Genomic DNA, 22,624 nt, shown 5'->3' on the forward strand with positions numbered 1-22,624 from the left:
TTATAACTTTTAAACAGAATTGGTTATAGAATAAATTAATCATTTTGAATTTCTGTAAATTATTTTTTAATTTACTGAGGGATTCGTTTGGGGAAGACCGTTAGTAAAGCCTTTCACAATTAGCTGCATTTGCTAGTATCAGTGTTTGGGAATTGAATTGTCAGTACAGTTTGGGGTATGCTCGTGGTAAAGCTTCCAAATCTGTTTTCAGTGTCATGAAATCATTTCCAGCAAAATGTGGGTTTTCATTTTTTCAAAATTAATACATATTGTTTATACTAATATATAAATTGAATAATGTATATATGAGAATAAGGAAGTCATTCGTCCTGAAGATGATTATGGAACATGACAAAGAAGTTGATAATGAATGAAGCAGATATGAATGAAACAAATCTCTTTGATTACACTTGATTGCCTAAGAGCTTTTTTTATTACCATTTTCAGATAATATGGCCTATCACATGCATTCATGACTGGCAGTTTTATTGCTAACTAATGTGAATTATTACTTGGTATTGCTTTTAATTAATTAAAAGTGTTTTCTACTATTAAAAAATTTCTATGTTTAGATAAGAATTGAGAAATATTTGAAAGTATACCCATAAGGAAGTGGACCGATTTTTGAAAAAGTATTCCAAAATGTTACTTTATTGCATATCTGAAATAGAATTTGATGATTTTTTTTCATTAAGTGAAAGATTGGCAAGAGAGTGAAATTAGTACCAAGAAGAATTTTGTTCTTGTAAGAGGTAAGCTTTATAAGAATCTGTTTTTTGAAAGGTTTTCAAATATGTGATGATTTTCCTCCTCAGAAAAAGATGTTAACAGAACAGATCGAACAAACAAGTTTTATGAAGGCCAAGATAATCCAGGGTTGATTTTGCTTCATGACATTTTGATGACCTACTGTATGTACGATTTTGATTTAGGTAAGTTCTCCTCTGACATCCTAATTTAGAAAGATTTATGTATATTTATTTTAGAATTTAAATTTATGAACCTATTAGATGTATGTAACAGCTCTGTGGGCTAGTTTCTGTAGGGATTGTTCTACTGGACTGGAAACTTAGAAGGCTGTGATTCCCAAATTGTGCACTGAAGAGCACAGGGTTGTCACAGCATACTCGTGGGACAATGTGGGATATTTTAAATTTTTGAGAGAGATCATGAACTCTGTAGGGTACTGCTGTAAGTCCTAGCTAAAGTAGTTCAGAGTTTCAACATTAGATGGTCACATTCCTCCTGATGAAGTTAGTTTTGCAAAGCAGGGCTTCAGGCCTTGCTGTGTGATTCAGCAAGTACTGTGTGAAAATAGATGAGGGACAGGAAATGGGAATGGTGGTTTCCAATTGGATTCCAAGGTTTGAGAAATAGTGTAGTGCCCAACAGGTGCTGAGTTCTTAGGACATAAATAGATATTAAGTTGTTTGGATCTAACTACTTAATAAATGGAAGTGTTAGTTATTTTCTTGAGCTGAGGAGTGCTTTGGAAAAAAATTACTTAGATGTTAAGAAGTCTGTGAACTGAGAAAGTTTGGGAACTGTTATTTGGAAAACTTTTCTACTTTGTGAAGGAAAATACTGATGTGATGTCTTGGGCAAGCCATGCAGATAATTATCTAGGCCATGTAGAACTTCACTCTCTTTTCTTGATAACTGTGTTTCCTGCCAAGAATGGGTTAGAAAGACAGGCTGAGAGGGGCAGTTGCAGCTTGCATGGGGAAGGGATGATAAGAGTAGAAAATATAAGGAATCAATATTTTAAGGGATAAGAGAACTTGAGTTGTTTCTTTAAAGGACGAACAGATTCTCTAAGCAAGTAAGTAAGTATAAGTAATGGATAAGTTTCTGAGTTATCTACCATGTGAGTAACTTCCAAGTAGAGAATGGTGGAAATAGATGGTTTCCAGATTATTTTAGTAGAGCTTGAAAAGGTTTTGGAAAAGGTAATTAGATATTTAATGTATTAAACCCAAGTGAGCCTTGAATTGTGGTACATTTTCTTCACTGTTTGTGTCTATGTAAATTCCTCTTGGCTTCTTTTATATGTTAGGGGAAGATGTAAACTCTGTGGATCTTGAGGCATCAGCCTCTTTGGTGAAAGTAAATGGAAAAACAGATTTATCTTTAAAATGTAAAATTTAGTCCTATCTATCACCTCAAATAATGAGCCTCAAATTGGATCATTGAAAACCTATTGGTAGAGTAGTGCTTTTCAGGTTAGAGAATGCTGTCATACTTGATTTTGACTCTCATAGCAGCCTTTCAAAGAAGTGGGGAAATCATTCCGATTTTATAAGGTTATATTGATTCAGAGAGTGACTCAAGGTTGTACAAGTAGTGAATATTGGACTGGAGTAGAGACCCAGGTCTTTATTTTCAGGCTGGCATTTTCACCTCTATACATCCACCACACTGACCCATTGCCATTTTACTGTAGGGAATAGGACCATTGTCTTAGGGAATGGAGGCATTGCCCTCTACTGTCAGATGATAATTTTGAGATAGGAATTCATGCATATTCGTAGGAGTTCCTGAATGCTCAGTTTTTTCAGGGCGTAGTCCAGCTAACTGTATAAATTACTGTCTTCATTTGTCTCTTAATCCCTCGTTCTTTCTGGGCAAGTACCTAAGTTATCTGAAACATAGTCAAGGTTCCTGTTAAGAACTCTGGCCTTGTGAGAAATCAGTGTAGTTTTCATAAAGCAGTGGACCAAATTTCTTGACTTTTACTCATGGCAAAGTAACCTGGGCTGTTGTAAATTTACTCTTGTAAGTAATTCTGTCATATTGAGTTGTTTGGCTTCATAGACCATATAGATGAGGTATAGGTATATTTACATTGAATACAACGTCATGAATAGTGAGGAAGGAGACAAAAATTACCAAAAGCAGACAGAAGAACTCAAGAATAATTTTTCGTTAGTGCAAAGGCACTACACTTAGGATGTTTCTTGGGAGATATCTTTTTTAATGGTGTATGTACATGATGATGATCCTAAATAACCAATAAAACATTAAATTATATTTGAAATACCGTATGTAAGAAGGCAGAGAGTGTCTAATTAAAAAAAATGATTTCCACCTCTAATATTTTGTATTTGATACCCTAAGGGCTGAGGTTCAGTTAACCTGGAAATTGACCTATATGTAGGTGATTTTTTTCTTTGCAGTGTAAGAAAGTGTGTGCTAGGATAAGGAGTTCATTTCTCATGCCCACCCCCCTCTGAAAGAAATTTGCTGCGGAGATAATTTTAGAGAACTACTTGCGAAATTGTAGTAGTGCTGATTAAGATGTGCATCAGTCAGCACTACTGCAGGATCTTAGTGTCACTGAATGCTAATTTAAACAGCTTTAATCTTTCTTTAATTAAAAGGAATTTGTACATTAATTCCACCCCCGCAACTCATGACATACCCCAAAGAACATCATGTATAAAATAAAATAGATTAAAAGCAACTAGAGTATGAAGATTAATTTGACTACTTGCTTCAGCTAAGACTTGTATAAGAAATATGGTAGTGATCTCATATGAAAGCTGAAGACTTAAATGATTAAATAAACTTCTTAGAAATTGTCATTCATTATAACTATATAATAAAGCACTTTTTTTTTCTAGACGAGAGGTACTTGGTAAATCTTTTGAATAGCACACTTCGAAATATTTTTATTATAGACTGTATACAGTCAGACCCAGTGAAGTACTCTTTTGCACTTTGCTGAATTCAGATCAAATTTCTTTCATACTCTAACTGGTTTAGCATTAAAAAAAATTTTTTTTTAAATGTTTATTTACTTTTGAGAGAGAGAGAGAGAGAGCGCTAGTTGGGGAGGGGCAGAGAGAGAGGGAGACAAAGAATCAGAAGCAGGCTCCAGGCTCTGAGCGGTCAGCACAGAGCCTGACGTGGGGCTCGAACCCACAGACCGTGAGATCACAACCTGAGCCGAAATCAGAGGCTTAACCAACTGAGCCACCCGGGCACCCCTGGTTTAGCCTTTATGTTGGTCATTGCTTTCACTGTGTCAGTGCCATCTAGAGAAGTTCTGATGATAACAATTTAGTCTTCCTTCTAACCCACTTACTCTTTTAAAAGTGTTTTTATTAGGGTTCTGCAGGAAAACAGAACCATTAAGATTCTGTATGTTTATGTATTTTTTGTGTTTATATATATATTCTTACATATTTTAACATATATATCCAGAGAGAGAAAGAGGGAGAGAAAGAAAAGAAAAAGATTTCTTCTGAGGTGATTTCTTCTGAGGTGTAGGCTCACACGATTCTAGAGACTGAGAAGTCCCACAGTCTGCTGTCTGCAAGCTGGAGACCCAGGAAAGCCTGAGAGCAGGAGAGCCAGTGGTGCAGATGCCAGTTCAGATCTGCAGGCATGAGAACCAGGAGCTGTAAAAGGCAGGAGAAGATCACTGTCCCAATTCAAGTAGCTATTGCGAGAGCACATTCCACCTTCCTCCATCTTTTTGTTCTGCTCAGGCTCTCCATGGACTGAATGGTGTCCGCCCACAGTGGGGGGCAGGGCGGGGCCAGCATCTGTTTTCATCAGTTCACCAATTCAGATGGTAATCTTTTCTGGAAACACTTTCAGGACGTTCACAGAAATAATGTTTAACCAGGCATCCGAGTGTCCTGAGGCCCACCCAAGTTGAGAGATAAATCTAATCATCACAAGGGTGCAGGATTTTTAAAAAGCCTGTGATAAACTTGTAGAAATACTTACATTTAGATATCATATCATATGCCAATTTTCCCTGGCACTTTTCTCCAAATATTTTGGTAACTTTGTTGTCTGGTAGTGTAATCGGATGCCCACCATGGCAACCCAAGTGTTCTTTCGTGCTAATGCAAGTAGAGCCATACTTTTCCACAGGGTATCATGTAGACCTAGGTTGATAGGAACATAGGAGTAGATGATAGGGCAAGGCTCAGCGCAGATAGAGATAGTAAGGTGATCCCGAAGTGATCTGAGTTGTCTCTCTGTTATATCTCTGATCAGAAGTTTTCTCAAGAGACTCTGGCCTATATGCTTCCTGAAGTCCTTTGTTAAAAGTTTTATTCCAAAATAAGGAAGAGAGGTGTAGAATTGTAAATCATTTCTAGCAGAAATACCCTCTTCCCTTTTAAAATATATACTTTTAATGGCTTCAGTGCACATAGATTTTTGTGAATGGTAAGAATGTAAGCTTTGGACTTGCACATGAAAGACTATATTTTCCATGACTTCAAGCTACTATTAGAAAAAAATCTGTAAGTAACTTTAACAGATGTACCAAAGTTACCAAAGTTGAATGATAATCTGTATGTAAAAAGGTTTCATATGAACTTTTGTCCCTTTGTTGGTTCAAGAATGTGTCTTAAATCTGAAATCCATTGTGAAACAGTTAAGAAAATTGTTTTATAAGAGTTTTAAAGAGTTAAAGAGTTTTATAAGGTGGAACTAAAAAGTAAGCTTGACACGTTCAGGTGAGAAGCAAAACCAAGACTTTTATTTTTTTATTTTTTTTATTTAAAAAAAAATTTTTTTTTTTTTTTTAACTTTTTTTTTTTTTTGAGAAAAAAGAGAAAAAGAGCATGAACAGGGGAGGGGCAGAGAGACAGGGAGACACAGAACTGGAAGCAGGCTCCAGGCTCTGAGCCATCAGCCCAGAGCCCGACGCGGGGCTTGAACTCACGGTCCGTGAGATCGTGACCTGAGCTGAAGTCGGACGCTCAGCCGACTGAGCCACCCAGGCGCCCCAAAACCAAGACTTTTAAAGTGAGGGGCCTGATTGTTTAACTTTACAGTTTTTCTTTTTAATCAAGGGCTGTAATTGTCATGACTGAGAATTATAGCAACATCCAGAGAAAGGTGGTCAGAGTGGTAGTTTCAGGTACAAAGTATTGATTGGATTATACCCAGTTGCTAGCATTGGTTGTGCATAGAATAACAAGAGAAAGGCAAGAAGAACATAGATAGGGCTATTTAAAAGAAATACATAATTTTGTACTTCTTTTGGTTTAGATTACCAGTGATCTGGTGGCTAAAGCAGTTGGACCCTTTTTAAAAGTTCTTATTTTATTTGGCTTGTTCATGGCCATTAGGGGCTGTTGACTCTTGGGCCCTGAAATGTTTTCCCCCCTTGACTTTTACAACACTTTTTTCATTTGTTTTTTTCCCCCTTACTTCTGACTGGTCCTTCTCAAATGTCCTTTGAATATATACACTTACATTTGATGTTCCTGTGGGTTTTTTCTCACCTTTCCTGTTTTATTGTAGTAATTTTGCACATTAATTTTTAATGTTTGTTTATTTTTGAGAGAGAGAGAGTCAGAGTGTGAGCGGCAGAGGGGCAGAGAGAGAGGGAGACACAGAATCTGAAGCAGGTTCCGGCCTCCAGGCCATCAGCACAGAGCCCGATGCAGGGCTCGAACTAACGAACTGTGAGATCATGACCTGAGCCAGAGTCAGATGCACAACCGACTGAGTCACCCAGGCGCACCCCTTAATTTTTAATAATATTACCCTCTCTTGATAGTGATGACCACACTGAAGACATAATAGCAGCTATATATCTGCTTGGCATCTCAGTCTATGACAACTCATCTTTCTTACCTGATTGCTAGACTTCCTCCTTGTTTGTTTTCTTTTCTCGGTAGACGTCAATATCTACCAGTTTCTGAAACCAAAGAAAAGATGAAATTTTAAATGAAATTGTAATGATATGCACAGAAGAATTACATAAAGCTTAGGTTTTCAGAGACATGATTGTTTTTTGTTTGTTTTTTCTATTCTTAGGGTATGTTCAGGGAATGAGTGACTTACTTTCCCCTCTTTTATATGTGATGGAAAATGAAGTGGATGCCTTTTGGTGCTTTGCTTCTTATATGGACCAAATGGTAAGAACAGGGGCTCCTTCCTTTAATCAAACTAATTTTGAAAAATTTAGTTATATAATCTTACATAAGATTGATATTTATATTTTAGCCAGTTATGGTGGAACTTAAAAATTGCTCTATGTTGTTTGTTTCTTTTTTCTTGTTTTAAAATGTTTATTTATTTTTGAGAGACTGAGGGAGAGTGGGGCAGGGGCAGAGAGAGGGAGACAAGAGACAGAGAATCCCAAGCAGGCTCTGCACTGTCAGTGCACGAAAGAAAAACCCACAAACAGTGAGATCGTGACCTGAGCCAAAATCAGGAGTCAGACGCTTAACCAACTGACTGAACCACCCAGGCACCCCTGTTTGTTTCTTTTTTAAATAGCCTTTTCAAGGGGCTTGAAAATACTGACATTGTTTTTAATACAAGAAGTAGATAGTAAGTGCCTGTAGCACAAGAATAATCAGGATTTAATATCAGTAAATGCTTGTGTTCTGCAGAAGACCTATGAGTCATTATAGAATATTGATGAAGTAGATGAATTCAGTTCTTGTGAAGTAGTTGAACTTTCATATCATCTGTTTCAGAGATAAAGCTTAGTCATGCCAAGTAATATCCTTACTTTTTGTGAACATTTTTGGATTTTGTCATTATAGTAACTGATTTTTCTTCTAGATCTCTGTTTGAACTATTTGTAATGGTGACACTTTCTTAGTAATTCATTGTTATTTTCTCAGAAGCATGTGATTATTAGTTGAACTATGTTTATATATACATATTATTACAAAGAACATTTTATCTATTGTCACTGATATATCTTGGAGACAGAATTCTGGGACAATAGCACAGAGTATTAACAGGGAAATAAAATAGAACAGTCTTCTCAAGTAATCTATTAGAAAGAAAAAAAAATAGAAGAGGGCTAAGAGGAGATAAAGGCATATGAAATCCAAAGACCTGACTACATAAGTCACTGTACTGTTTCAGAGTAAAACTAATATACTTGCCGCTGGACCTTGAGGTTGGGTATTCAAATGGCTTGCTAGCAAGGGGATAAAGATATTGAATATATAATCATATAAAATGTTTCCTTGTAACATAGGGTTTAACTCAGTTTCTAGGATACGAATGTGGGATTTAGAAACAGTACCCTTCTCTTTTTTCTTTAGTCTATTCTTCCTCTCTTGGGAATTAGCTTGCCAGTTTTTCTTTGCCCTTCCAGTTTTTCCCACTTTTCCCTGTTTCTTTAAGTCTCTTATCCATGGTTCCAACTCATCCTTACTTCTACTTTTCCAAACACATATTTGATAAGATTTGATACTTAAAAATATCTTTTACTATTAAGTTAATAAGTATTTCGAACTGCATAGTCATGACCATGAATTAATGTTTTGGATTATTTGGAACGATTATTAATTGCAGTAATCTGCTAATATCATAGTTTGTCTTCCTTACCTTTTTGATTGATTTGATTTTACCTGCCTTCTTAGTTCCAATTACTCCCAAGTGCTCTAGAAACCTGAGGCATTTGTTATAAAGGTCTGTACAACTGATACTAATTGTATAAAAACTGTTGTCTGCCTTTCTTGTGTTTTTGTTGTTTATCCTCTTTTCACTAGAGCTAGTATGTTCCTTGATAAAAGGCTCATGTCTTTGTTTAACTAGTTCTCTGGTATGCTTCCAGAATTTTCCTAATGCCAACATGAGGTTTTTGTGCAACAGATTTTTGTAGAATAAACACATGAAGATTTCCCCAGTGCTTAGACACTTTAGAATTAACATGAACATACTGACTGCATTTTGATTTTTACAGTAATAGTTTCCATAAAATTGAGCCAATATTGACATGTGCAAAAAATGGACTTATAATGCCATATATATACATACATGCATGCATACATACATACTTGTGCATGTATTTAGGTCTCAAATGTAATGAACATCTGTAATACACACTTTACGGTCTATTTGTCATTTTTGTGTATGAAGGTTCAAATTCTTCTTTTTCATAGTAAATGTTTCTGTGTTTGCCTTTTCCATTGAGAATGGTCTGGGGATTTTTCTAGTCTTTATTCTAAAAAAAATCTCTTAATATATTGTCTACTAACATTTTTTTCATATTTGAATAAAAGGGTAACATGTTGCAATCAAAATAATCTGCATGATTATTTTTTACTGCATTGCTGTTGGTTTGGTGTCCTTAAATCCATACTGTTATTTGACTCCTTCTTTTTGTTTTACAGCTTTATTTCATGTAAGTTTTTATTTCTTTTGTGATGACTGAACCTGGTGTCCATAGATTTACTCTTGTTATATTTACTCACATCTAATGTAGGGATAGTCATAGGCTGTATTTATTATAGAAATATTATAGAAAGATTAGCAAAATGATCTAATGAACTTTCTTATACCCACCCATTCATTTTGCTGTGTAATTTAGTTCCTCCCTTCCTTCTCCTCACCTCCCTCCTCATATATATACACACATGTGTGTATATACATATACACGAATATATATGAGCATGTATATATATGAATATACATGTGTATGTATATATGCGCATATATTTATTTACAGATGCAATTGAAGCCATTTGTATATCCATTGTTGATCTGATTTTCCCTTCTCCAGGAGTAGCTACTTTTCCAAAGTTGTCTTCTGTCATTTTTGGAGCGCTTCTTTTTATAGCAGAGTATGCCATGTTGGTACTCCCAAAACAACTCTAGCCTTTGGCTGTCATAATAAAAAATGATGCTGTTAATCAGAGAGTTAATTTTGCCTTTCGCTTACAGCTCTCTGTGGTAAATGTCAAGGAATGATATCCCAAAGGCTTGTGTCAATCTAGTAAACTAGTTCCTTAAGGCATAAAAGAAAAATCAGTTTTTTGAGAATGAGTAGCCTTAATTTTTTTTTTTTTTTAAGCTAAGAGTGATGCTGTGTCTCCAAAACTAAAAAAGAAGTGTGAGGGAAGAGATGTTGTCCTTAGGGTTTTTATAAGCATTAGGACAGTAGGTTACCGTAGAGGAGTTGGTGGCACATGGATAAAAGGGATCAGAATGATCTAAGGAACCTTCCTGTTGTTATTTTGGTCTCATTATCTACCTCCCAACACTTGGGTAAAGTTTTGGTAAGGAGTTTACTCAACTTTGCAGATTATTTAAACTATGTAAAAGTAAACCATAACTGTTCTTAAACTTTGTGATTTCAGGACCCCTTCGCACTCTTAAATATTATTGAGGACTCTGAACATTTCTTTATGTAGGTTATATATCTCTTGATGTTTATCATATGAAAACTTAATATTGAGAAATATATAAATATTTATTAATTATTTAAAAATAACAAACCTTTATACCATAACACCTATAACCTTTTTTTAATGAAAAGCAACTTTTCCAAATGGAAACAATTTACTGAGAAGAGGGATTGTTTTCCATTTTCCATTTTCTTCAGTGTCTACTTTAATGGAAGACAGCTGGATTTTCTTACCTGCTCCTGTATTCATTCTGTTGCAGTGTCACTCCTCATATAGCCCTTCATACTTGGGGGAGAATTTAAAGTGCAAAATGTATATAATATTTTGGAATTGTCATGCAAATGATTTTGACTTCACAGATTCCCTAGTGTCATCAAATTTAAGAAATAATTCTTTAAAATGAAGTAAATGTTAAAGCTAAAATTAATTTTATTTTATATGACAATTTGAAGAAATATTTACCAGTGGAAGTGACTTGATAAAACTTTATTTCGCAAGTGTGTGTTTCTTTCACCAAGTTTCTTATTTGATGTCAGAAATAAGTGTATCCATCTGTAGCTCTGCGTTCTTCTTTAAGTCAAATGAATAGAGGAAAACAAGTAATCCTTAGTTTGATTCCAGGGATTTTCTTCCCTCCTTTTTAATGTCGCTTTAGCTTTTTAATTTGTTGTGATTTTTTTTTTAATATAACCAGTGTGGTATAAATCCAGCATTTGTCCTTAGACTCTTGCTTTATCTATCAGTGATTTTGTACTATAAAATATGTATTCAGTATTACTTATGTGGTAACATTTATTTCCCTTTAAAGCATCAAAATTTTGAAGAACAAATGCAAGGCATGAAGACCCAACTAATTCAGCTCAGTACCTTACTTCGATTGTTGGATAGTGGATTTTGCAGTTACTTAGGTAAGTTTGGTTAATCATATTATACACCCAGCAAGTTGTAGGGTAATATACAGAGAGAAAAAGTGTAAAGAACTGTCTGAAAGCCCCATATACTCTGTCACTGTTGCCTGAGTTCCTCTGAGAAATCAAAGTGTGGTACCAAACTATCTATAATTATGCCTTAAAACAGTTTATTCATAAAATGAATTATTACTATTTTATGGTTTTCTTTTAAACAAATTTGAATAATTGTTTCTTTGAATTAGTAAAGGCAATTAAATTTATAAGACTTCTAATAGCTTAAGCTGTGTAGAAAAATTTGAGTTTGAAATAGGTCACTGTATTCTGAGATAATTAACATAAGAATAAGCCATATATATGTTTTTTTCTTCTGTATAGAATCTCAGGACTCTGGATACCTTTATTTTTGCTTCAGATGGCTTTTAATCAGATTTAAAAGGGAATTTAGTTTTCTAGATATTCTTCGATTATGGGAGGTAAGTTCTTAAATTATTTTACAAATGTAATATGTATTATGGAAAATACTTTATTCTATAGAGTATAAATGAATTATAATAGTCTAACTGAAATTTCTAAAGCAAGTATGTAATAAGTATAGTATAAATATGGTTTTTGTGGTCTCTCCTTAAAATTTTATGATCTTAAATTGAATATCTGGTCTTTGGAGCATTTTTCTATAAATCACAATCCTCATGAAGTTTCTGGGCCACTAGGTTTCCCAGAACAAGGTCTCTAGACCATTTATATTTGTGTTCTTTCCTTGGGAGGCTTGACTTTATGTGAGACTCTGATGCATTCTGGTATAGGTTTGTATAGAGTTCAAGGAAGTTTCGACAGGCCAGTCTGTTGAGATAGCACTTTGTAGTGTGAAGTATTGGGAGGGAGCTGACTTGTGTTTGGCTTTTTAAAAGAAATTTAAGTTAGAGAAAAATATTAATAATGTAATAAACATCTCATGAATCTATGACCATTTAATTTCTTTTTTTTATTTCATTTATTTGAAAATTTTTTTTTATTATGAAATTTATTGTCAAATTGGTTTCCATACAACACCCAGTGCTCATCCCAACAGGTGCCCTCAATACCCATCACCCACCCACCCATCCCTCCTACCCCCCATAAACCCTCAGTTTGTTCTTAGTTTTTAGAAGCCTCTTATGTTTTGGCTCCCTCCCTCTCTAACCAGTTTTTTTTTTCTTCCCCTCCCCCATGGTCTTGTGTTAAGTTTCTCAGGATCCACATAGGAGTGAAAACATATGGAATCTGTCCTTCTCTGTATGACTTATTTCACTTAGCATCACACTCTCCAGTTCCATCCATGTTGCTACAAAAGGCCATATTTCATTCTTTCTCATTGCTCAACGTCGCTCCTCATCAGGGAAATGCAAATCAAAACCACACTCAGATAATCACCTCACACCAGTCAGAGTGGCTAAAATGAACAAAACAGGAGACTATAGATGCTGGAGAGGATGTGGAGAAACGGGAACCCTCTTGCACTGTTGGTGGGAATGCAAACTGGTGCAGCCGCTCTGGAAGACAGTGTGGAGGTTCCTCAAAAAATTAAAAATAGACCTACCCTATGACCCAGTAGTAGCACTGCTAGGAATTTACCCAGGGGATACAGGAGTACTGATACATAGGGGCACTTGTATCCCAATGTTTATAGCAGCACTTTCAACAATAGCTAAATTATGGAAAGAGCCTAAATGTCCATCAACTGATGAATGGTTAACGACCATTTAATTTCTACCTGATAGATATTTTGCTTGTTTGCGCAACAGCGTTGCAATGACATCATATTTAACACTAAGGCAAGTATCTTAATATTCAAATTTTCATGGATACCTCCGAATATGTCCTTAGAATAAATTTCAAGACACCTCTGAATCAAAGAGTAGTCAGTTTTTAAGGCTGTTGATAGATTTTGCCAAATTGCCCTCAAGAACAGGTGAGAGGTCTTTATTTTTTAGAATGTGCACAGCAAAGATAGGAAAGAAAGGTCACATTTAATCACTGACAGTCAGTGTTAATGGACTGACTGTTAATGGATCAGTGTTAATGGATCAGTGTGCTTTTAGAATAGAATATTGGTGTAATGACTAATTGCTACCTTATCTTCATAAAGATTAGGGATTACAGAAACTCTCCTAAGGAAGGAATGGGGGAAATAATTCATTTGGATAATAAATAGACTTCTATATAGTGGAACTCCTGTGCCCTCTGAGTTTTTTACAGCTGGAGACTGGTTCCTGTACTGTCAGCTACCATTAGAGAAGGTGATGTGCTCACAAAGGATCATTGCTTTGTGTAGGATAACTTCCTTTGTTTGAAATTAGAAGTAAAACTCACCTGTTCTTTACCTGGAATCATACTTAATTTAATGAAAATTTATTTTTTGAGGGTTGTCATGAAATTTAATCTTAATGGTTTGATAGTTAAGCAAAAAAACACAGTAATCATCACATCCTAATTTTCCAGTAAATACATTGTACTTTTCAAAAATGTATTTATTGTTTGTTTCTTTGTGTGGTTTTTTGGTTTGTTTTGGGGGGGTTTATGATACTTTTACATTTTATTTGAGGGGCGCCTGGGTGGCTCATTTGGTTAAGCGTCCGGCTTCGGCTCAGGTCATGATCTTGTGGTTTGTGTGTTTGAGCCCGTGTTGGGTTCTGTGCTGACAGCTTGCTCAGAGCCTGGAGCCTGTTCCAGATTTTGTCTCCCTTTCTCTCTGCTCCTCCCCTGCTCACACTATGTCTCTGTCTCTCTCAAAAATAATACTAAATTTTTTTTTTTTTTTAATTTTATTTGGGAAGTTGTTTGCGAGCAGGGGAGAGGGACGGATGGGGAGACCGAGAGAGAATCTCAGGCAGGCTCCACACTCAGCCTGGAGCCCAATGTGGGGCTTGATCCCACAACCCTGGGATCATGACCTGAGCCAAAATCAAGAGTTAGACACTCAACCGACTGAGCCACCCAGGCACCCCTCTTTATTTTTAAATTGGAGTATAGTTGACATAAAGTATTATATTAGTTTAGTGTACAACATAGCGATTCAGCATTTACATACATCACAAAATGCTCTCCATGATAAATATAGTTACCATCTGTCACCATACAAATTTATGACAGTACTATTGACTATATATATATATATGTGTATATACATACACATATATGCACATATATATATGTATATGTGTGTGTATATATATATATATATACACACACATATACATATATACATATATATATACATATATATATATACCCTATTGTTGTACTGGAATTTTGTACCTCTTAATCCCCTTCCCCTGTTTTGCGCATCCACCCATCCCCTTTCTCCCTTTGACAACTACCAGTTTGTTTTCTGTATGGAATCATATTTTAAAGTTTATCGATTTGATTAAATAAATGTCTCAACTTCTTTTTTAAAAGATGAATTGAGAATATTATTACTATATAGCTAGAATAATCCTCAGTCTGTTTACCAAATAAATTGAACTTTTAATGAAAACTTTGAGGTTAATTGCACTGTAATTAAACTTTCAAAAATTGGATTCACTCTGAAAATTATTCAACTTGAAAAGAAGTAAAAACATTTCAGGTATTCTTTATGTGTGTCTTTTAATTTTTCCAGGTAAGATATTATTATGTAGGTTAACAGGAAATTAAGGCCTTAAATTTGAGGTCATTATCTCTGTTTAGTACATGCAGCTATTGACCAAATGTTTTATAAATTTGGGTATAAATTTTGGGTAGTTGATTCAGTTTTTGTCACAGTCATGGATATTCTGTGTTATGTAATATAATGTAGAGCTGTCTCTGGGTGGTTTTGATTCCATGCACTATTTAGCTGAATTTTACCATCTAGGATATAGCCCCCCTCCCCCCCCCCCGCCCCCACTTTGAGACTGAAGATGATTTAAAAGTGAGAAACTGAAGGCACAGAGAAATACTGAAAATGCCTCTAACCCTTATACCTTACTTATGATACAGCTTCTTAATTAATAACATTTATCATTTAGGTCAGGCTCGGTGATTTGCTAATTGTAGTTACTTAAAGTGCCACCATTTGGAATTCATCATATTCACATAGTGTTGAACTTGATGTTAGTTATTATGGAGGTAAGCTAAGATTTCACTTCCCTACTCCTCACTTCCTAACTAGAAAAACAGTGGCCTACCCCATCTAGGCACCTTCTGCTTTGCATAGGAGTCATTTAGAGTTCAGCGTTGTTTCTGGGAGGAAAATATCTTAGAATTGAAATAGTTTACTAAATAGTTCTATTTTTTATAGGTAATGTGGACCGAACTGCCATGTAAAAATTTCCATCTTCTTCTCTGTTGTGCTATTCTGGAATCAGAAAAGCAGCAAATAATGGAAAAGCATTATGGCTTTAATGAGATACTTAAGGTAGTTATTCCTTTAATTTAGATTTTAATATTTTGGCTCTTTCTTCTGTTTGGTGGTACTGATACACAAAACATTTCCTTGGAGCTTTATTGAATCCCTTGAGTTAAAACTTAAATTATATCAATAACAGTACTAGGACTGACTCTCTGAGAATGACAGTTTGTTGAATACATATTGGGCAGTTATTTTTACCTGGCTAATTTGGAAGAAAAATAAATTTAACAAATGCTTTTTTATGTAGTTTAGTTTTTTAAAAAAATAATTGTCTTTTGCTTAGAACTTTGAGATGGTAGACTTGGGACAACTGTTGGATTTAATGTTCCATAAGCTTATTAGCTATTCTTTAACTTTAAAACTGAAAGATATATTGAATCTCTTGGATATTTGTAGTATGTGAATATTTTTATTTTACAGATTTTATGTGTAGTGAAATATAACTGGTAATAAATTGTTTATATAGTAGAATATATTAGTGCTTTTAGTTTCAATTATTTTATTTTATGGATTCATTTTAGCATATCAATGAATTGTCCATGAAAATTGATGTGGAAGATGTACTATGCAAGGCAGAAGCAATTTCTCTACAGATGGTAAAATGCAAGGTATACAGTGTTTTAAATAATTGTAAGATTTTTTTGTTTGTATGTTTTTGGTGGTCAAGAACAAATTTTTCTTTATAGATGTAAGATAAAGGCAGTTTTAGCAGGTTGAAGGCAGACACCAAGCATTGGCTAGCATTTTGTTTACCATTATGGGGTTACAGCACTTAATTGAAAACAGTTGATTAATTACGCTAGATAAGAAACATTGTACAGAAAAATGGCAAAAATAATGAAAACATTTCTGCAACAACTAAAGGGGGCTGTAGAATTGAAGTATTGATGTGTTATCCAGTAGAATTAGTGAATACAGACTAGGACCTCATATTAAATGTGGTATCCCCAAATAAAGACAGATGCTAATCAGAAATAATTAAATGAGTGGTATTTAGTCTATATCCTTACATTTGTATCAGTGAAGCTCTCAGATATTTCTGAAAACAAGGCAAATTTGATATGATCTGACTTTGAACTAAATCATTCTATTCTGATGTGTTTTGGCTTTCATATTTTTATGAGAGTTCCTGTTTGGTCTTTGTGTCATTTGTTCACGGTTCCAAATACTTATGGTTCACTTCTACCAGCATTTATTTGATAGCTGTTCTGCTCAAAATATGTGAGTGAGACACTTCTTTCTTTAAGGAACCTTGGGTATTAAGGGAGAAAGATAGTGTAAATAAGATTTCAGTTGATATCTAAGATACTATAGTAATAAGGAGAATGAAATAAATTCAAAATATTAGAAAGCTTACATTTGTGGGAGTGGTAGGATGGGGTGGAGAGTGACTAATTCAGAATAGAACATCAGGGAACCACTTAAGAAAAAACTGGTTAGAATTTCATCTGAAGAAGGAAGCTGTGAGAAGATACGTAACAATTAACACTGTTAGAATAATTATTCAGATTCTGGAATCAGTGTAGTCTTAAGTCCAAATGTTATTTTGTGATTACTTTTCCTCTACAGTGAATGATGGTTTTGTGTTTGATTTTGCATATTTAGGAATTGCCACAAGCAGTTTGTGAGATCTTGGGGCTTCAGGACAGTGAAGTTGCAACACCAGATTCAGACACCGGTGAAGATGAGAGCGTTGCCATGACTAGTTGTCCTGCATCTACATTTCAGAGTGATGCCTTGCCCGTACTTGCTACCAGTGGAGCCAGAGATGACAACACAACACAGATATCAGTGTCCCCAAATGTTAGCAGATTAACACCTGCATGATCATTCTTCTTGCTTAATTTTTGAAGAGACACTTGGTTGTGACCTTTTTCAAGTACTTGAAAGGAGGAAATTTAAAATCTTGGTGTTGATCATGCTTTAAGGTTTATGGAAAGAAAGTGTACTGATGTTCTTGCATTAAAGCTTTACAAAGATTTAAACTAATTATTTTTGTAGTTACTTCTACCAAATAGCCTTTCCTTTTCAATAACATTCCTTAGTATTTTTATAGCCAAGTACATTTTATTTTCTTGCTGATGAACTGGAATTGGATAAATATTACAAGTGGATGAGTTGGAAATTATGCACTTTGAAAAACATTCACTTTGTTTACTCTAAGTTTAGTGGGTTTTGGAATTGATTAAATTAAATCTTAGGCTTCTCTATAGCGTTCTAAGCTGAGAAGTAGATTGTGTTACGCAAGTGATGAAATAAAAGAATTTGTTTTTCTCTATTGTTTACAACAGTACTCAGCTTAAATATTTATGCTGGTTGAATGTGATTTAAATTGGATATTTTCATCAATGCAATTTAATGTGTAGATAAAAAGAGCTATTTCAACCATAATAAGTGGATTGGCAGTATATTTTTTACATTGAACTTTTCTTCACTTGTATATAAAGACTATATAATAAGTACTTATTTATGAGTATAAGAAAGGATAGGCATATTTTCTTTAACTGAATAAACTTGACTATTGATTTATATAACCTGATTTGACAAAAGTAATACATAGCTTCAGTATGATAACTTTTTCAGAACTATTTTCTTAACCAAACATTTATTTCATGAGACTACATTCAACCCTGTACCTTGTGTAATTTTAAAATTAATTGCTTGTAACCTCACTTTACTAATGTGTTTATTATCTTTCCTAATAATGCATTAACTGATTAATCAGGTCTTTAAATTTTTATAAAATGCTCTTTGCAGAAAGCTTATGTCAAAAATTTCAATATACTATCACGAGTCTCAAAAAATACTTTTTTGTATATGAACGAAGCTGTTGTTTTTACCATGCAGTGTTGCATGATTTTAAGTTATGTGGAATTAACATAACTCCGTTTTAATTGTAATTTGTTAACTCCTGTACATATCATTAAATAAATTTGAAGTTGAAGTAGTGTTTTCAGTTAAATTACACTTAGAAGCAGTCTGCTAGTTCTTCACTGGAAGAATAAAAAAATCCAAGCTGGTCCCCAGGACATTTCCTATTTTTATGTGATTGAAACAATCTTTGGAATAAGTTATGGACGTGAGAAAGAAACATGACCCCTTTTATAACTGAAAATGAATTTTCATCAGCATGGACTTGGGCATAGTGCTGTCTTGGAGGATATAGTTGTCTGACTTGGGAAAGCAACTTCCTGCAATTGATGTTAATAATGTAAAATAAAAGTTATGCAGTTCTGAAATGGTCCAGTAGATAGATTTCCACCCCCCCCCCCCAAAAAAAACCCCTAGGGAACCAAATGAACTTTTTTCCTACTTGAGTATTAACTGACAATCATGACAGGAGAATCATTAGATTTTAGTTTTTAATATCATATGTGTGTTATCTTTCATCAGTTAATAATGAGTAAGTCTATTTAGACAAAAAAAAAAAAAGTAAACTGATTAGAAACTCGGCCTCTTCAGCCTTTCATTTCCTGCTGTTCAGGAAATTGCTTAGAACATCTTGATGTCCTTCTTGTTCTTCCTGGATAGGGGTTTTGAGAGGTTTTTTTCCCCACTGTGTAATGCAATATCTACTTCAGAGTTAAAAAAAAATCTTAGCACATTTAATAAGTTGAACTTCTGTCAAGTTTTATTATAAAACTACTTGTTAAAACATTTTTACTAAACAGTCTGAATTTCTGTATAGCTCATTTTTAAATAATAATACAGCATAGTGTTAGATAAAGTCTTAACGAGAGCCATAAAACCCACTTAGGAAATGCTATATAAACTTGAGCTATTGAGGTTGTGAAAATAGTTCAGGTAAATTGGTTAGATTGACTTCTTAAAGATTTATTTCAGTTTTCATAAGATGTTCCTTTTGTACCCTGATAATATGTAAAATATTAATACATATTATCTGGTATTTAAAGTTGTTAAAATTTAAGTAATTTCTGATTTAACTATAAAAGGTATTTTCAATTTTGATATGAGAGTCTGTGGGAGGCCTTTTTGAATTTAAGAACATCTCTATTTTGATTGTCTCATGTGTCTAGGTAGGATTCTTCATCTCTTCATATGCTAGGAACTTTAGTCTTGGTGTTGACTAAAAAGCTTGGATAAGGAAAAGCTGAACCTGACATTTCCAAGGGTTTTTATGGATGCCAATGAATTCTTATGGGAAATTCATATATGTCCATTATTAAAGATAATTTGTATAAAGTAACCGAGAATGTTTATTGAAGAACCTAGAACTTTACCTGACTTTTGTGTCACTGTAACCAGGCAACATCCTTCTAGCTTGGATTTCTTTACTTGGGGCTTTCAGAAGATGTATGAATCTTTTACTGTATTTGAAGTCTTGTGTGCATATTTTTGGGGACAAGTCACATAGTTTAGCAAAGTGTCTCTCATTTTCTCCAGGCATCCAGGTGGTTCCTGAGCCTCCCTGAAGTTAGAGAACTGCCATTATATATTTCATAGGTTAACATTTTGACTTACGGTCTAGTAGACAAGTCTGTGAGTTTTAAAATAGTTTCTTGATGATAAGGTGGATTTGCCCTAGTTTGGGCCACCATTTTTAGTAAAAAGTGTGACAGTCATCATGGCCTATTCTATGTAGTTTTCCCCCTCTGTTCTACATTTTGAAGATAAATTTCCAGTGTAACTTTTAAAAACTTTTTTTTTTTTTTTAATTTGTTTTGAGAGAGAGTGAGAAGTGGAGGGGCAGAGAGAAAGGGAGACAGAATCCCAAGCAGGCTCCATGCGCTCAGCACACAGCCCGATGTGGGCTTCAACTCAGACACCGTGAGATCATGACTTGAGCTGAAATCAAGAGTTAGACGCTTAACCAACCAAGCCACCCAGGCACTCCCAGTGTTACTTTATTTCTAAACATGAAACAGGATTAAATTTGAAGTGAATATGAGAGGTTTCCATCAGTATCTAGTGTCATTACCTGATCCTAAACATCTGTACTTTTAATGTGAATACACTGTCATTTGAATGTTGCAATGTATGTGGCCTGCTCTCCTCTTGGGTTCTTATATGAGGATTTTAAGTTGTAGATTTTTGAGTATTGTTCTGATTACAAATCTTTTTCTCACCGTTTTGTAAATAGATTCCTATTTTTTAGGTTATCCATCTTGACATAGGGAAAAACATTGTGTTGCCCTTTGATGCAAAGGTGGGGTGGGGTGGGGTAAGGCAATTTGGACTGGACATACTTCTGTAACTTTTTAGATATCCAAAGCACTTTTATTTTAGCCTGTGGGAAATTATACTGTTTACAAATTCACTGTAAAGAAAAGCTGATTATAACCAGAGTCTCTTTTTCTAATAACTGTCAGGAATCAGAAATACCATATTTGCTTAAAGTTATAATTGGAATGTTAGAATAACAGGGAGTCAGCTATTTAATATGCTTCTCCTCAAATATCTATATGGTATATTTCTTCTCATATATCTATGTGCAAAAGAAGATAGAGTGAAAAGAACATTCCGATAGGCTTAGCTGTGATCAATGAGCAGTCCCATTTCTGATTCAGCTTTTTTAATTAAGAAGACTTATTAACCTCAGAGATGGGCTTTTGCTGGGACTGTCAATAAATAGATGTTTCCAACACCACACCAGTCTGGGGGCACCAAACCCAATGGGTTAGCAGACTGCTTTAAAAACACAAATAGGGCTGTTTCTAGATTGGTTTAGATACTGTATGGCCTGGTTGTACGAGGGACTAGAATCTCTTCATGGGTGTCACAGGCTCACTTTGTAAACCAAATTGCTCTCCAGTGGAGAAGCATCAAGGTACTTCTGAGTGCTCAGCAATTACACTGCATGCTGCTGTCACTGTTGGGCACAACTATGCAGGATACACCCAAAGGAAATTTAGGGCACTTGCTTTTTGTTAGCTGAGTCAAGTGTTAAGTGAGCCAAATGGAGTATTTGCTGACTAGGAAGTCATTAGCAGTTAACAGCATCTAACCCAAATAGGCAATGTGAAGACCAAATTGTTAAGTTTTCTGAGTGAAATTGTTTAAGTACTTTTACTTTTTGTACTCTTAATAGACATGCTATTATAAACACATAGGTGTTCCTATATCCTCTTCCTCCCAAAAAGACAAAATTCAAGATACATTCCTTTGCACATATTAGGTTGTAAAGAAGTTAAGTCTAAAAACTGAATTTTGTTAAATTGCCCAATTTAAATTCAACTTCTGAGTAACTTTGGGACAAATACTTTGTTTTGGTTTACAGAGCTTTTAAGGAGTCTAGAAAAGGCTAATGGACTTCCCAAAGAAGGGGAAGCCCAGTCTTATGGTTCTCACTAGCTTCTTTCACATCCTGTTACTTGGTTTTCCAAATTAGCCTTTATGCTTTCTGTTTAGTATGTATGACTCATGCCAAAGTTTTACTGATTGGTGAGGATAGAAGGGAACAGAATCTCTTTCCTTGACATTTCATACCTAAGAAGGGTGACAAGCCCTAGTTTCATAAACTGAAACTTACAGAATGGGTGGGTTAGCCTTGGCCTAGGCACATCTTTTCTTAATTATGAGCTGATGGCCAGCAGATTGAATTCGGGTGACAGGATCTTGGGGCCATTACAGCCTCAACAGGATCCTTTTCCTAATCTATTCCCTTCGTCCTAACTTACAGTGGACTCATTCCAGACATGAGAGAGAACTCATTCCTTCTCTTCCTCCCCTCCTCCTCCTCCTCCTCCTCCTCCTCCTCCTCTTCCTGCTGCTGCTGCTTCTTCTTCTTCTTCTTCTTCTTCTTCTTCTTCTTCTTCTTCCTCCTCCTCCTCCGCCTTCTTCTTCTTCTTCTTCTTCTTCTTCTTCTTCTTCTTCTTCTTTCTTCTTTCTTCTTTCTTCTTTCTTCTTTCTTCTTTCTTCTTCATTACAGCCTCAACAGGATCCTTTTCGTAATCTATTCCCTTGGTCCTAACTTACAGTGGACTCGTTCCAGACATGAGAGAGAACTCATTCCTTCTCTTCCTACCCTCCTCCTCCTCCTCCTCCTGCTGCTGCTTCTTCTTCTTCTTCTTCTTCTTCTTCTTCTTTCTTCTTTCTTCTTTCTTCTTTCTTCTTTCTTCTTTCTTCTTCATTACAGCCTCAACAGGATCCTTTTCCTAATCTATTCCTTTGGTCCTAACTTACAGTGGACTCATTCCAGACATGAGAGAGAACTC

The 22,624-nt window shown here is 35.0% G+C and overlaps 1 protein-coding gene across 5 annotated transcripts in view; it reads left to right on the forward strand.

Annotated features, from left to right (window-relative positions):
* Positions 1–19,656, forward strand: part of TBC1D15 (TBC1 domain family member 15) — a 94,107-nt gene extending 74,451 nt beyond the window's left edge. For all 5 annotated transcript variants that reach the window (XM_049625980.1, XM_049625977.1, XM_049625978.1 and 2 more), the window contains 7 exons: positions 816–932; positions 6,793–6,893; positions 10,939–11,038; positions 11,417–11,514; positions 15,339–15,455; positions 15,971–16,057; positions 17,055–19,656. In XM_049625980.1, the coding sequence (XP_049481937.1) occupies positions 816–932; positions 6,793–6,893; positions 10,939–11,038; positions 11,417–11,514; positions 15,339–15,455; positions 15,971–16,057; positions 17,055–17,276 (842 nt within the window). In that variant the 3' untranslated portion in view covers positions 17,277–19,656. The remainder of the gene's footprint in view (positions 1–815; positions 933–6,792; positions 6,894–10,938; positions 11,039–11,416; positions 11,515–15,338; positions 15,456–15,970; positions 16,058–17,054) is intronic.
* The last annotated feature ends 2,968 nt before the right edge of the window (positions 19,657–22,624 follow it).

Source organism: Panthera uncia, chromosome B4, assembly GCF_023721935.1.
Source record: "Panthera uncia isolate 11264 chromosome B4, Puncia_PCG_1.0, whole genome shotgun sequence".
Taxonomy (NCBI): Eukaryota; Metazoa; Chordata; class Mammalia; order Carnivora; family Felidae; genus Panthera; species Panthera uncia.